The following is a 14,110-nucleotide window of genomic DNA, read 5'->3' as shown; positions in this document are numbered from 1 at the left end:
GACTCAATAGGTTCTTCACTAAAACAGTTCATTCAGGAAGTCAGCAGGTCATGACATCATTTCCTCCACTGCCAGTCCAGGAAGCAGGAATACAGCTTTCCAGTTTCCCCTCTGGATGAGATCACAATTTACTTTTCCTTGAAAAACTCCATCTTGATATAAAAAGTATGTGTGTGTGTGTGTGTGCGTGTGTGTGTGCACTAATGCTTTTTGATCTACAGCATTACGTTTATACCATTTCTTTATATTCTGATGCTTTATTGCGCTACAGCTGGCTGTTTTTCATATCAATAACTACATCACGTTATGCTCTGCTTCCTTTCGAATGCTTATTTTAGCTTGAAGCCGAGTCCTTCGAGGATGGCGGTAATAAACAACGCTCAGTTAACAGCAACGACAGCAGAACATGGACATACCAGACAGAGCCAACCTGCCATTCATAGTCTGTGGCACATTTTAGACATGTTTTAGGGTGCGTCACACCTGACCTGTTTGGTTTGGTTTAAACCAACCTCTGTTGCGTTTTCCCATTTACCGCAGTTTGTTTGGGCCGGTGTGAAAGCTGTCAATCGAACCCTGTTGCAGGCCAAGAACAGGATCCGAGACCTCTCGATAAAGTCAATCTGATGGTCGTAAACTGTTCAAGTAGCAATGTTCTAATCGATCTGTAGCCAAGCTGTGTATTTATGTAAAATCATTTCATGGGAACACGTATGCTCGGGGGTGCAGGTTTTTTCCTTGATTAATGGGACCAAAGCTGTTATAACTGCTGTGTTTGCTGTGTTGGCGGCTTAGAAAAATGGATATTGACATTTTACTGCTGCATGTCGCACAGAGAACCACAAAGAAAATCACATTTTTATTCATTATTTTGTGTGAGTCAGCATCAGTTCTCATGGTGATCATCAGAGAGGACAAAACAAACTGTGAGACCTCATCAGTGGCAAAGACTAATTGGCAGGTGTGTGAATTCATATGGATGCTGACTGGCTGCTCCGTCATTCATCCAGTCCCTCTGAAAGTGATCCCAACAGCATCATCCACCACTGTCGTTGTTGTTGTCGTACACTGATTTTTAAAAAGATTCAGAGTTATTATTCTTGGTCCGGACAAACTTTCAGAGTTTTTATTTTCTCTCACTTTTAGTCAGGACCACAGATATTGTCAGGCTCAGCTTTTACACCAGTAAAAATAAGCAGAAGTCCAATAACAGCATGTAAAGATATAGTGGAAATCGCAAAGATTTAAATTGGAAGTAACCTTTTAAAGAAAAGGTGGCAGTTAACTGACTATATAAATGTAGCCTAGAGATCCACATTAGTCTCCAGAATCAGTACATGATGGCCAACTAAAATAACTGAATCCAAATATAGTTGTGATGGAATCTGTTTTTTTGGGTAGTGGAATAAACTCCAGCGCGGTAGCTGCTGCTGAGATGGAAAGGTCAAGAGAGCGAGCTAAAACCACTTCGTAGCCCACAGATATTGATTTCTCCCACAGCAGAGTGTACTGTAGAAACATCTGGGGATGCTTCTGTGTGTTTTAACTCCACTTTGTTTTACACAATATCTGGCCTCTGCACTCCTCGGACCAAACTGAAGAGATTCTGCAGCACTCTCCTCTCCGGTTTGTTTGTGTGCTGATCAAACGCAGCGCAGACGGGAGGGCGCGCACACACAAAACTTGAAGGTCTGATGGCTCACACATTGTGTGAGCCATCAGACAGCTGACGGTACGAGACACATCCACGAGGAGATACTCGAACACAGGATCTGCTGGCGCTTGAGTTGTCTAAGTATGTGGGAGAGTGTGTTTGAGTGTGTAAGCAGTTATCCTAACGTGAGTGTCCTCCCTCCTCGGCTTTGGTTCGTCATCAAGGCCAGCTGAGATGCAGCCTGCTTTTGTCTGGCTCAAACAATGGATGATACTGGTGTGAGTCACCCTCCACTCACACACAAATCCATTCATCCATTAATGCCAGCAGGGAGAGCCGGCCAAGCTCAAGTCATGATATGTCGCCACGAAGCACGCGTGATTCAATTTTCTCCTGCCGCCCGTAGTAGGAATACAACTAACTATTAGTTTCATCATCAATTAATGCAGCAGTTACTTTCTCGTTGAAACGATTCATTGTGTGGTCCAGTGGATGGAGACTTGAAAAAAGCAACTGAGGAAAACATCAAATGTTTCCAGAAGTCCCAAGATCTCAAACTGATTTGAAAAAGACGTCAGTGCTCGAGCCCCCACTTCAGGCAGGGTGCATCCTTGCGCTGTTAGTTTAGCAGCTAGCAGTCAAGATTGTGGCGAGTGTAAACATCATCTTTTCAAATCAATTTGGGATCTTGGAGCTTCCAGAGACTTAGATTATGCCAGATGAGCATACATTTTAGAACAAGCCCCCCCCACTTCAGTTGTTTAAAATGCTGTCTGCGAAACACTGTACGACTTTTACATCATCGTGAGAGTGAGTAGATGCTGACTGAATTTACATTATCGGATGAACTCACCCCTTTAACTATATTGTTTAAAGAAGTATTAATATGGGTCTACTTTATTTACTGTTGTACATAATAAAGGAAGAGGAACAAATTGTCCAAATAATTTGTGATTTGAAAATTCAACACCAAAAACAGCTTCCTGGCTTTCGTCCAACACTCTGTTCTCTCAGTCTCTTAACGTTTCCCTCATTGTGTCACTTTGCTCTCAGGCGAGTTACACCATCTTGTTGTAATGTGATCTGATTCTAAATCGGAGAAAGAGCTACTGTATCTTTACGTTTTTCGGCTCCTGCAGCACAGTGAGCCAGCGAGACATTATCCCACAGGGCTAACAAGCCTGTTCAACTGTCTGTTTTCACTGCACAGACACAAATTAACCGTGATGCTAATTGTCAGCCAAGGCCGGCGCTGTCTTTCTTCCACCATTTGCATTTAGCCCTCAATAGGCTCCTATATACTGTCCCAAGATTCATACATTACTATATATTTACACATCTATATGTTTTCCCACTTCATCTCCTCCTGCACATTCACTGTGTCTGCCACCATTTCTTCTCCCTTTCTTCTTATACTAAAGCAGCATGAGTTGTTCTATTACTGTATAATCTCTCTCGTATTGTCCCCGGTTTGTATTGTGTTCAGAAGAGGAGCTTGCGCATATTTTGATTCTAAATTAAACCATCATCATAAATCCATCTCCGTCAAAAACACAAGAGCTTGTCACGGTGTTGATGGCAAGTTTCAAAGTGTGTCTCACAATGTCAAACGCATTTAAATACTCTGACACATGGGATTATGTTGATTGATGTGGACGAGCGCTGAAGGACGTCCTGTAGGTTCTGGAGACGAGGCGAACCCCCGACACGAGAGCCCCCGTTGGGACGCCCGCAGTCGGGGAGCCCCAGGCATGTGTCAGGGCTCACCAAAGGCAAATCACTGACCAAGGACGTGCTGCAGCAGACAAACGCACACGCTCTGTTGTTCCAATCCCAAAGCGTGGGCTTTTTAATGTGTGACGATGTAAAGGCGAAGACATGTAGATGAGGAGTTCCAGTGTGCACATGTATGAATTGTTAGTATAATGACCTACTGCGGTGCTGAGATTAGTTACGGCGGAGGAAACTGCGTTTCCTTTTGTGACGTCTTCATGATCCCACACAGAAGAAGAAAAAAAAAAAAAAACACACACCAGTTTGTTCTGTCACATCTTTTTTTTTTTTTTTTTATCCTGTTACTTTATTTTTCAGTTGCTTAGAAAAACAAACAAGAGCTCACAGATATTGCCAATCTACAGCTTGCCTGTGCGCCGACCCGGAGCTTCTTCTTTTTTTTTTTTTCCAAAATTCATTAGAGTATGCAAATGAAGGTGCGTCTCATTCAATCGTCGAGTGAGTCATGTGACCCGAGCAGAGGGGTCTAAGGGCACGCAGGGTGGGGGGGGTGGGGGCTCCAGTGCCACAGACAAGGGGGGGGGGATCTCCACCTGCCCCCATCTGCTGTGAGAGCGAGTCGCTCTTTGCATAATGGAAACTCACCGATGGACTTTTTTTTTTCTCTCTCTTGAACTAAAACACGGTAATACCACACTTACACACTTGCCAGCAAGCTAGGTATCACAACAGTTTCAGATGTCTTGAAAACCCACCAGACGGGAAAATATATATAAATGAGCGAAGTATAATTTAAATAGAAACCTAGACATAAAATAAAGACAAAAAAAAAAAACAATAAATCACTTCTTCAGCAGACACACAGTTACAGACGATTAGGCTGCGCCTCCACAAACATTTGTGAGCTTTAAAAATCACCCTTCTCATCTAACTAATCTTCTGGGTTTGTGTTTCTACCACACAGGATCTTTATTCTTGATGCAAGACAGAGAAAATAATATAAAAAAACACTTAAAACTGCCCACAAATCCAATGGGAAACTAAGTATGTGTATTCAAGTGTGCGATAACTCCCAAACAACCAGCTAGTTCCTGATAAAAATGGGCCGACCTCGAGCCGCACAGCCACAGTTTGTCCTGTGTTGCACTATCCCCCCCAGTTCCTATTCGAATGTGTTTAAATACTTGTAAATATACTGTATGCAGACTATATATAGAGCCCATTTACAAATGGTACATGATTGGCTTGGTACGTCAATATCATAGTTCACACGTTAGCTGGAATAAGGGTCACATATGACTAGCTAATGAGGTCATACAATAATCTTTTCATCATTGTCATCTTCAAATACACAGGTTAATATTCGTCTTTTTTTTTTTCCTCCTCAAAAACAAAGCAAGATCAAATACAGTCAATATTAAACACTTGCAAAATGTCCACGGCAAAGAATGGCTTGAGAAGGAGAAGTTTAGTTTCTCTGTGTGCCATGCTTGTATTTTTTTTTTGTTGTCACATCACTTTTTTTTTGTTTGTTTTTTTCCTTCAGCAACAGAATGATGTGAATAAGTCCAACTGTTCAGTCCTCTGCTGCCACAGGCCTCCCAAACAAGAGAGCTCCTATATAAAATGGATAATTGACAAGGCCACCAGTCCATTGAAACATCCTAAATATCTCTCGCTATGCTCAACTCACATCTCTCACTATTGAGATCTTTAATATTAATCCTCAAGCACTCTTTCAATTTCAAACTTTTGCTTTTTTTTCTCCTTTTGAATTCTAAAGCAAATCTCCTTCAAACAGTGCAAAACAAATCAAACCTGTGCAATAAGGCCTACTACTATTACCTCAGACATACAGTTTATCATAAAAACGAGACTTCAAAATAAAACGACAACCATAAAAACACTAAATGATTAAAAAAATAATAATATAATATCATTGATGTGGTTAACAAAGCATGGACATGCACTGCTTAACAGAGGAGAAGAGACATTCCCCTGGAGGACGAAAACAAAAGAATTATCAGGCAGCAGTTTTAATGCTTTTCTAATACGGCCCCCCCCACCCACCATCACCCACCATCACCCACCATCACCCACCACCCACCACGGTTTTCCTACTGCTTCTGTTGGCGACATCGGGCCGAGCTCGGGGTGCCAGAGGGGGTGTGTTAGGAGTGTGTCGTCGTCTCACATGGGCTCAAGCAGCCATCTGCCACCCTGCTCTAGCCAGCCTGATCCTTATCCTCAGTCCAGCCCGGCCCAGCAGGCCCGCTGTCTCATCCCCACAAAAAGGCTTCCTGCTGGGGGGTGTGGTGGTGGGGGAGCTGGGGGAAACAAAGGCAGGGAGGAGCTGTGGGAGCTGGGGAGCTCCACTGCTAAGGGCCCTTTGACCTGGTCCCTGGCCCGGCGGGGCAGACGGCCCAGACAGACAGCATCGTGTCTGCTCCATGCCGCCTCCTCCTCCTCCTCCTCTCTCTTTTATCAGCCACACAGACCCCAGGGGCTGACGGAGAGACAGAAGAGGGGGAGGATGGTGGGCAAATGAACACAATGAAGAGACTGACACGGACTACCCTGACCCCCCTCCCTCCCTCCCTCCCTCCATTCATCTTTGGGTACGGATCTCTCTATTCCCCACGGGCAGGCTGCTGCCCTCTCCTCCTCTCCCCTGTGTGACCCCACTCTTTTCTGTTCCCTCCTTTATCCCTCCACCAGGCGAGCCCCCCACATGTGTGGCCAAGCACGCCCCTACTGGCCATATATACGTTAGTGTTTCTCCAATGTGTGTCAGATTCTCATTGTTTGAATGCCACATGTAGTGTCAGAGCCAACTGTTTCTGGTTTGTTTGCGGCAGTGGAGAAAATATCAAAATGTACAGTTAAATAATCATCACGTAAAGCATGTTTTTATGTAGAGAGAGGCATGATTATTAAAGGTTTTGGTAAAACTAGAGGAAAATGTTCCTCTGGGTGTCGGGGGGGGGGCTTGTCTCCTCTCCTCCTGCAGGGCAGCTGGCACCTAGGCAGTGGTGGTGAGCTTCTGGATGGTACGGTTGTAATATTGTGTGGTAAGAGCCTCCAGGGGGCTCCAGCGGTGAGCGTGCAGTTCGATGACCTCCATGAGGAGAGAGCGAGTCAGCTGGGACTCGGCCGGACAGAGCATCTTGTCCCTGACGGCCGCCAGGAGCTCCGTCATCATCTCTGGGAGCTGCTCTTCCAGGAGACGCCCCATGCTCTGCAACTAGAGGAGAGGAGAGGAGAGGGAGGAGGTCAGAGAAGAGGTGTGTGAGCAAAACACATCGTCTGGCACCTTGTTACTGTGGATACTGTCAGACAGCAGAGGTTCACACACCCTCTGGCCATAGAGCTGTGTGTGTGTGTGTGTGTGTGTGTGTGTGTGTGTGTGTGTGTGTCTCTGCTGGTAAGTAATCAGGATAAGCAAAGGATGTGGTTGTGTTTGTGAGCATCTGGGAACTGTTTGCCAAGCAGAGCTCACCTGTCTCTGCTCCATCTCTCTTTTCTTTCTTTTCTTTTTTTCAAAACGTATTATCTCTGGTGGGAGTGAGTGTTCTGCTCCTGCAAAATGAGCTGACCAACTCGGTCTGATTTAATCCATAATTCTACTTAAATTCACCTGCACTGGTTCATTATTCATAACCCTCAGGAGGCTGCTTTGGAATATCAAAGATGTGTTTTTCATTTTGTTATAAACAGAACATGCTGGAGAGCACTGTGTATTTGAATACAACATGGGCTCTGTGGGTTTCTGTTGTTGGAATTTGTCTCTTATGTACATTCGTTCAGATGTTTTCCTGGATTTAATTTAGTCGACCTGCTCTTACAGAGATTTAAAAAACTCAAGCCTCACAGATATAGCTCTAAAAAGATTGGCCGCAGCAACAATTGTTGCTCTTTGCTTTGTAGCTAGCAACCTTTGGCTCCACGGCTAACTGAGTCTAATAGCTAGTGAGTTTGTGACACTGAACTGGGTCTGAAAACAGCCTCCAAGACTGACAGAGGTCCGTTTGACACCACGGAGATACAGTACAGAGATGTTTTACAGCAGCTCTGACCAAGACTATGATCAGGGACAACAAAGCATGGCAGACAGGGACGGCTATGTTGTAAAGTCTTTTAAACTTGTCTATAATATTTCCGATTAGCTGTGCTGTAAATCCTGTTGTTTTATTTTGAAATACAGAGCAGAGAACAGCAACGCTACAAGGAAACGTGCCATGGTGCAGGCGATAGAGCCATGAGTATTGTTTTGTTGCAGTCAGCTTTGGCGATCGTATTACGGCTGTAACGCAATTAAAACATGCCCAGTCTAGAGGGCTCACTCTATGAATTAAGGAATTTTTTCAGCCAAATCAGAGGTGATGTTGGAGAGAAAAGCTTGTACTTAGTTTGGTCAGAGAAATTTGAATTCCTGTATTTTTCTGTTTAGACGGGTGGACAGAAGTAAGGGTATTTCATGTCTTGACATTTTGTTCATTTATTAGACTGACTGCTGGCATATTTTACAATTTGCTCTTTAAGTGTATGTGTGTGTGTGTGTGTGTGTGTGTGTGGGGGGGGGGGGTTCATACCTCCATGGAGCAGCAGAGGACGGCGTCTTCCTTCACATCTGTGGACTCCAGCAGCTAAAAGACACAAGAGCAGACACTGTGAATATACTGCAAAGCAAAAAGCTGCACAAAGCAAAATAAATCCTGAGAAAATTCAAATGTAGATACAAAGAAGTCCAGCATTGCGAGGCTTATAGATGTATATAGATGTGTATATTTGGATAAATGCCACATGGGTTGGGAAGAAATTTAGCAAATGCAAGTGTTTGTTGTGTTAATCAGTTCACAAGAGAAAGGAGGAGGAAAAAAAAAAGGAAAAAGACCTAATCCTGATTGTAAATATTTTCTACATTAACATTTTAAATCTTGGAAGTCAACACGGCAGGCTTTCATCTTGGCAAGCTAGCTAACCATCACACACCAAGGCTCGCTGTATATCCCCATATACACACAGACGCACACACTGTACACACACAGCGTGGCCAAAAACAAACCGCGGCGCTGGTAAACACGCTAGCTGGCTTTTCTCCCCGACGCTGGCCCCATGCACAGATGGGCACACAACTGGTACTTTCAAACAAAGCAGGGATGGCGACAAAGGGAGTCAGGCTGACACCATTTTGGACTGTGAACGTGTGGTGTCAGATTTCAGCAGAGAGGAATTTTGGTTGAATACTCCCTTTTTTCAGCTCGTAGGCTGTTTCCAAGCTTTAAATGACCTGATGCAGGTGAAGGAAGTAACAGGGAGTGTTGTTGGTGGAGTTATGTCTAATTAAATCTGCTGCACGATCAGCAAAATGAGGTATAAATACTGGGTACAGGCACACATGTGAAAGAGGGTTGCTCAGAGTGACACACCTACACAGAAGTATCATCTAGGTTTGCATCTTGCCGGAGTGCCACAGATTTGGAGTGTTTTACAGCTCATTGTTTAGTCATCAATCATTATCAAGCCAGATACTTCAGCCAAGAGGTGGTAGAGACCAAAAACAGAGCTAAAAGATGGTCGCTGGACTCAGATTCAATTTAAGTGTCTCTTTTCACAATGTTAGTTTAAAGTTTGTACAGCTCAATCATCCAAAATACACGTTTGATGCTCTCTTAATTATCACCTTTAACTAATGTCAAGCTGAAGATCTAATTAACCTGTTGGGACACAGACTAAAGAAAATGACAGTTTGAGTTTAAACTTGCAATTAGTCTGAGATGTCACTGTTTAGTAGACTTCATTTATCAAATAACTTAGAAGTTGTTTGTTTGTTCCTGATTGTTTGTTTTTATTTATTTTGTAGTCTGCACAGCATTCAGTAAAATGTAACTGAGAGATCACATTTAGAAACTATGTTGCTTAAAAAAAAAAAAAAAAAAAAAAAAATTACATTGAAACCATTAATTATTGGTCAAAGCTCTTTTCATGTTACCCAAGACTGTGAAGAACTGTGTAAAGTCTAGCTCTATAGCTTGATTTATTAACGATGACTGAGATATTGTGCGATGATGGTTTCCAGGCACATATGCCTGGCTCTATAAATAGCCACAGACAACATGTAAACAGCGTTGTTCTTGTGCTGTTGAAGATCCTCCTGATGGAACACAGTCGGTCAAACTGCATCATGCTGCTTATTTTCTGTTCACCCTGTTCTAATGAGTGGTGGCGTGGACACAAGTATCAATATTCAGATGCATGTATAAGGGCGTCTGAACACCCACTGATTGATAATTGTCGAAGTGGAAATTAAACTGTCTCACAATGATTCTGAATCAACAACAAAATCGGGCGCACGCACAGCTTTGCGATTCTGACAAAAATAATACGAATGCATCTTCTGGCTGTGTGCGTTCGCATACATTTAGCTGTGAATCTACAAAGAGTTTTACGCTTCCTTTCCCAGAAACGTCAGACAGAGTGGACCACCGTGTTTAGCTATAAATCATTAAACCCAATACTTACAGCTGAGCATGTCTGCAGAAACAAACAAGTTTGTCGATTTCATATATCTCTGCAGTTTTCCACCTAAGTGTCAGTGATTAGGTCTATTGGACTTATCGGTTTGCTAGAAACACAACTCCAATTGAATAATTAATACCGCTTACATAACCGATGGACGAGTAAATAAGCACCTTTTTGCTAACAAGCTTGCCAGATCGACTTTAAAGGATATCAATTTTGTGTTCACGTCTTGCTTCCACCGCATCCAATTAGCAAAACAAAGTTATTGCCCAATTAAAATCAAAAAGGATCAAACTAACCTGCTGCGTGCGTACGAGCCAAATAACTCAGTTCCATTTCAACACTTGTAACAGAACCCCATATACAAACTAAATCATGTTTAAACACTTGCTTTACGAAAGGAAAAAAAACAAACAAAAAAAAACTGAATCTTGATAACTGAAAGAGAAAAACCACCATCTGATGCTGCGGTCTACATTCAGTACCAGCTGGCCTGTTATTTCCACACAGTAAGCTTAATGGTATTCCACCTATCACTCAGGCCCGGCAGTTGCGCAGACGTCAGCTCCTCAGTATGCTCAGACGGGTGTGGTGGCAGTGTGGCCGTTTGATGTGGGAACTCAAGTCCCGTCATTTCCAGCGTCGGAGAGCGATGTGACAAGCAGGATTAGCTCATAATGAGTTCTCTGGGGAGCCGAGGGACGAGTTTTTTGCTCAGTGCATTTTAAACGATCTAATCTATAGTCATCTATAATCACTTCTCCTATGCACTGCGATCACTGTTCTTTTTCCCTCTCTGTTCTCCAATGAGACGACCCTCCTCTGCTGCTCCAAAACCTTCGGGAGAAACGGTTTGTGTGAGACTGCCGAACGCGCACACAGTCTCTCTGCTGGAGCTGAAAACAGCCAGATCTCTGGTTAGTTACATCATCAACAGACAGAGCTGGCTGCACTGGGAAACCTTGATTTGCATTTACAGTGTTTTCATTCAAAAGACATTTGATCGGGAACATAAAACGCAATACATACTGGGACAGCTGTGATCCTCGTGCGGCACTGAATGAAGGGACAACACCTCGAGTGACTCAATGAAGTCGACCAGAAAAACATCCTCTAAAAACAAACAACATCTATCCATCTGTCACTTTGACTTGAACTTGTGTATATTTGTATATGTTGAGACTTGTCATCACACTGCTGGCTGAAAAAGAGAAGACAGGGTGTATACGTGCAGAGAGAAAAACACGTTTCAAAAGGATACTAATGACACTGAGTGCTCAAAGTTAAAATTATTTCTACTTCAACTTGAACTTGGTTTCTAATAGTTGCATAGCAACAGCGGACCTGGCGTCAGGACAAGCACTTCCCATAGTTTCATACATAATATTACTCTATTTCTGTCGCCTCAGTGCTGTACTGTATCGAACGCTTAACATAATGGGCTATAAATACAACTTAATGTAAAATATAACACACTTACTGAAAGGCTTGATGCTCAGAATATTTAAGGACATATTTTTAAAGGATACTTATGTAACCATTGTCTGAATATACTGTGGGCTGATTGTCTCCGACTGTGAGGGCGATTGCTGATTTTAGATACCAAGGCACTGTTATTTAAATGGTGTGCAGCTGACGAAGGCCTTTCTGGGCGTGCGGGTCATTCGCTTTAATAAGATCAGGTTTTATTCACTTTTTCACTTAGAGGGCCCAAAGAATGGACACACACGTATTTAGAAATGATGTCTTGATATAAGGCTGGCTCAGCCATGTCAACTGACACGGTGCTTTCAGTTAAAATCATAGTGATAATAAGTGATAAACCTGCTGTCTGTGTCCTGTCAATAGGGTTTGTTATTTACTTGATTTAAATGAAAATGCAACACAGGCTTGAGTCAGGTCAGTTACTACACTTTCAGACAGAAAGATGAGCTCAGTTTAATAGAATGTTGTTCCAACAGATTTCAAGAGCATTTTTACCTCCCAAAATATACAACAGCATTTTATACAATTCCTTCCCCTACAGATATTCATTACTTCCCTGTGCTGTTTTCATTTGACCCTGCCCTTTGTAAAGTTTGGTTTCAGTATGAGCTCTTTAGATTAGTCACTAATCATCCTTCTCACGCTTAATAATAATGACTGAGATATCACAGCAACGATGGTAAACAGGTAAATGTGTGGGTGCTGTAAATATCCTCAGCTGTGCGTAAGAGTCTGTTTGCTGATGAAACAATCAGTTGTACTTTTTCTTCTTTTCCGTTCTTCCCATTGACCAATCTAATGAGTGGAATGGGCACAGGTACCGATATGCCAACAGATGTTTAAGGGCATTTCTACATTCACTGATGGATAATTGTGGGAGTGGAAATCAAGCTTGTACTTGTGCTGTTTCTGCAGTGGTTGATGTTTATAAAACAGAATCAGGCATACACGCAGCTTTAGAAATCTGGTGAAAAGAATGTGTTTGCATATTTCTGTCTTTGTGCGTACAACAGTTTGAGCTGTGTAAAATCAAACTTGTCCACCAGATCTGATTTAATTTGACAATTTGAGTGCCCTGGTATCTGCCTACTCATTTCCAATAATCGTTAGGCTGCACAAAAGTTTTTCTTCTTACAAAATAATTGTTTTTCTTCGTTCCCTCTTTTTTAATGAAAGTGTTACAAAAATAATCTATTGTCTTCATCTTGCACATGCAGCTTAGTCTAGGATGTGATTTGCATACGGTTTATACTCTAAATATAGAGTATAGAGTAAATATTCATCTCTGATTCACCAGATTTAAACTGCGTAATGCACATGTTCCTTGGCTCAATCACATTTGCCACAAAGTTTCTTAACAACCGACCGTATGTAACCACAGTAACATGCTGAAACAGCAGCAAGACTAACGAACAAAAGGAAGCAGAACGAAAGAAAAACCTTTGCTTCGCTGATTTCATGCATTTTACAGACCAAACAAATGATCGATTCATCAAGAGAATATCCAACAGATTAATCAACCATGAAAATAAACATTAGTTGCTGCCCTAAATACAATCAATATGTTTATGATTACATTGTTTACAAGATCTTCATAGATCTAGGCTCTTAGTTGTGCACCAAATTGATTAATATAACTTTAAAATGTACAAACCTTTCTGTTGGGGGACCCAAACACCCTGTGGGAAACACTGTCAAACACATGATTTTACAAATGCTTTGACATTGTTCCTACTTGCGTTGTGTTCATCAAGCACCATGAGGCTTCACGTGACACTGCTGATGCTGGAAAATGGATGTGTGTTTGTTTATTTCTGCCTGGTTACACTGGACGTCCACACCCTGGGTCCTGCTGCTGGGCCTTCTGCTGAGATAGTGCCCCGGGCATACACTCAGACAGGGCGTGGATGGCATTAAGTTGAGTTGATTGTTGTGTTTCTGAGTACCAGACCGGCAGAGGTGTGGACGTGGTTGGCAAACTACCTTGCCTCAACCCTGCCATTATTTCTTTTCTACCTCTCAAACTACGCATTAAAAACAATTTTCATTCCCAGATTCTGTCATCTACCCCTCCCTCCTCTACCTGTTCTGCCGTGAGTACACTTCCTCTGCACTAACTGTCAACCTGACCGCAGTCTCCTCAGCTTCCTCTCACCTCTTCTCTCTCCCCTCCCCTCGCTCGCTTCCCCTTTCAGTATCCCATCTGTCGTTAACCACTTCTGTTTCGTGGCTCGTCTGCTGTGGCTCCACTGGAGTGTGCATAACAGAGCATGACCAGCTGATGAGAACTGAACCTGGGGTCACATATTTTCCTGGAACTAATGGTGTCCTGACTGGTTGCACCACTAACCAAGGCCCGCTGTGGTGTCTGGAGTCTAGACTGGGTCTGGCCAAAAACAGGAAATTCTGGCCTGGTGCAACTGGACGCTTTTTTTCTCTCCCTGGAACTCATGGATGGGATTGGACTGATTGGTTATTGATGGATGTGCACCTATGCAATGTTCATGGGCGATGTTTATTTCTTAACATAATGTAAAATGACAGATTCTAAAATCATTTTGATGGTACAGTGTCTTGTAATAGGGTGAAAGGTGTCGCTGTCTCAGCCACTCTGCTCCTCTATCACTTGTCTGTCACTTCAGTGAGAGGCGGTACGTACATGTTTACTTGAAGATGCAAGTTTTCAACACGTTGCATTGTTATGATGTAATGAGT

At 42.8% G+C, this 14,110-nt stretch overlaps 1 protein-coding gene and 1 long non-coding RNA gene across 7 annotated transcripts in view; one reads left to right on the top strand and one right to left on the bottom strand.

Annotated features, from left to right (window-relative positions):
* Nucleotides 1–14,110, top strand: part of LOC119029728 — a 73,291-nt gene that overhangs the window by 36,008 nt on the left and 23,173 nt on the right. The window lies entirely within an intron of this gene.
* Nucleotides 3,704–14,110, bottom strand: part of ctif (CBP80/20-dependent translation initiation factor) — a 56,620-nt gene continuing 46,213 nt past the window's right edge. For all 4 annotated transcript variants that reach the window (XM_037116787.1, XM_037116789.1, XM_037116790.1 and 1 more), the window contains 2 exons: nucleotides 7,981–8,034; nucleotides 3,704–6,632 (listed from right to left, as the gene is read on the bottom strand). In XM_037116787.1, the coding sequence (XP_036972682.1) occupies nucleotides 6,411–6,632; nucleotides 7,981–8,034 (276 nt within the window). In that variant the 3' untranslated portion in view covers nucleotides 3,704–6,410. The remainder of the gene's footprint in view (nucleotides 6,633–7,980; nucleotides 8,035–14,110) is intronic.

This window comes from Acanthopagrus latus, chromosome 12, assembly GCF_904848185.1.
Source record: "Acanthopagrus latus isolate v.2019 chromosome 12, fAcaLat1.1, whole genome shotgun sequence".
Taxonomy (NCBI): domain Eukaryota; kingdom Metazoa; phylum Chordata; class Actinopteri; order Spariformes; family Sparidae; genus Acanthopagrus; species Acanthopagrus latus.
Note: the sequence above shows the minus strand (reverse complement) of the source record. Positions and strands in the feature narration are given on the sequence as shown.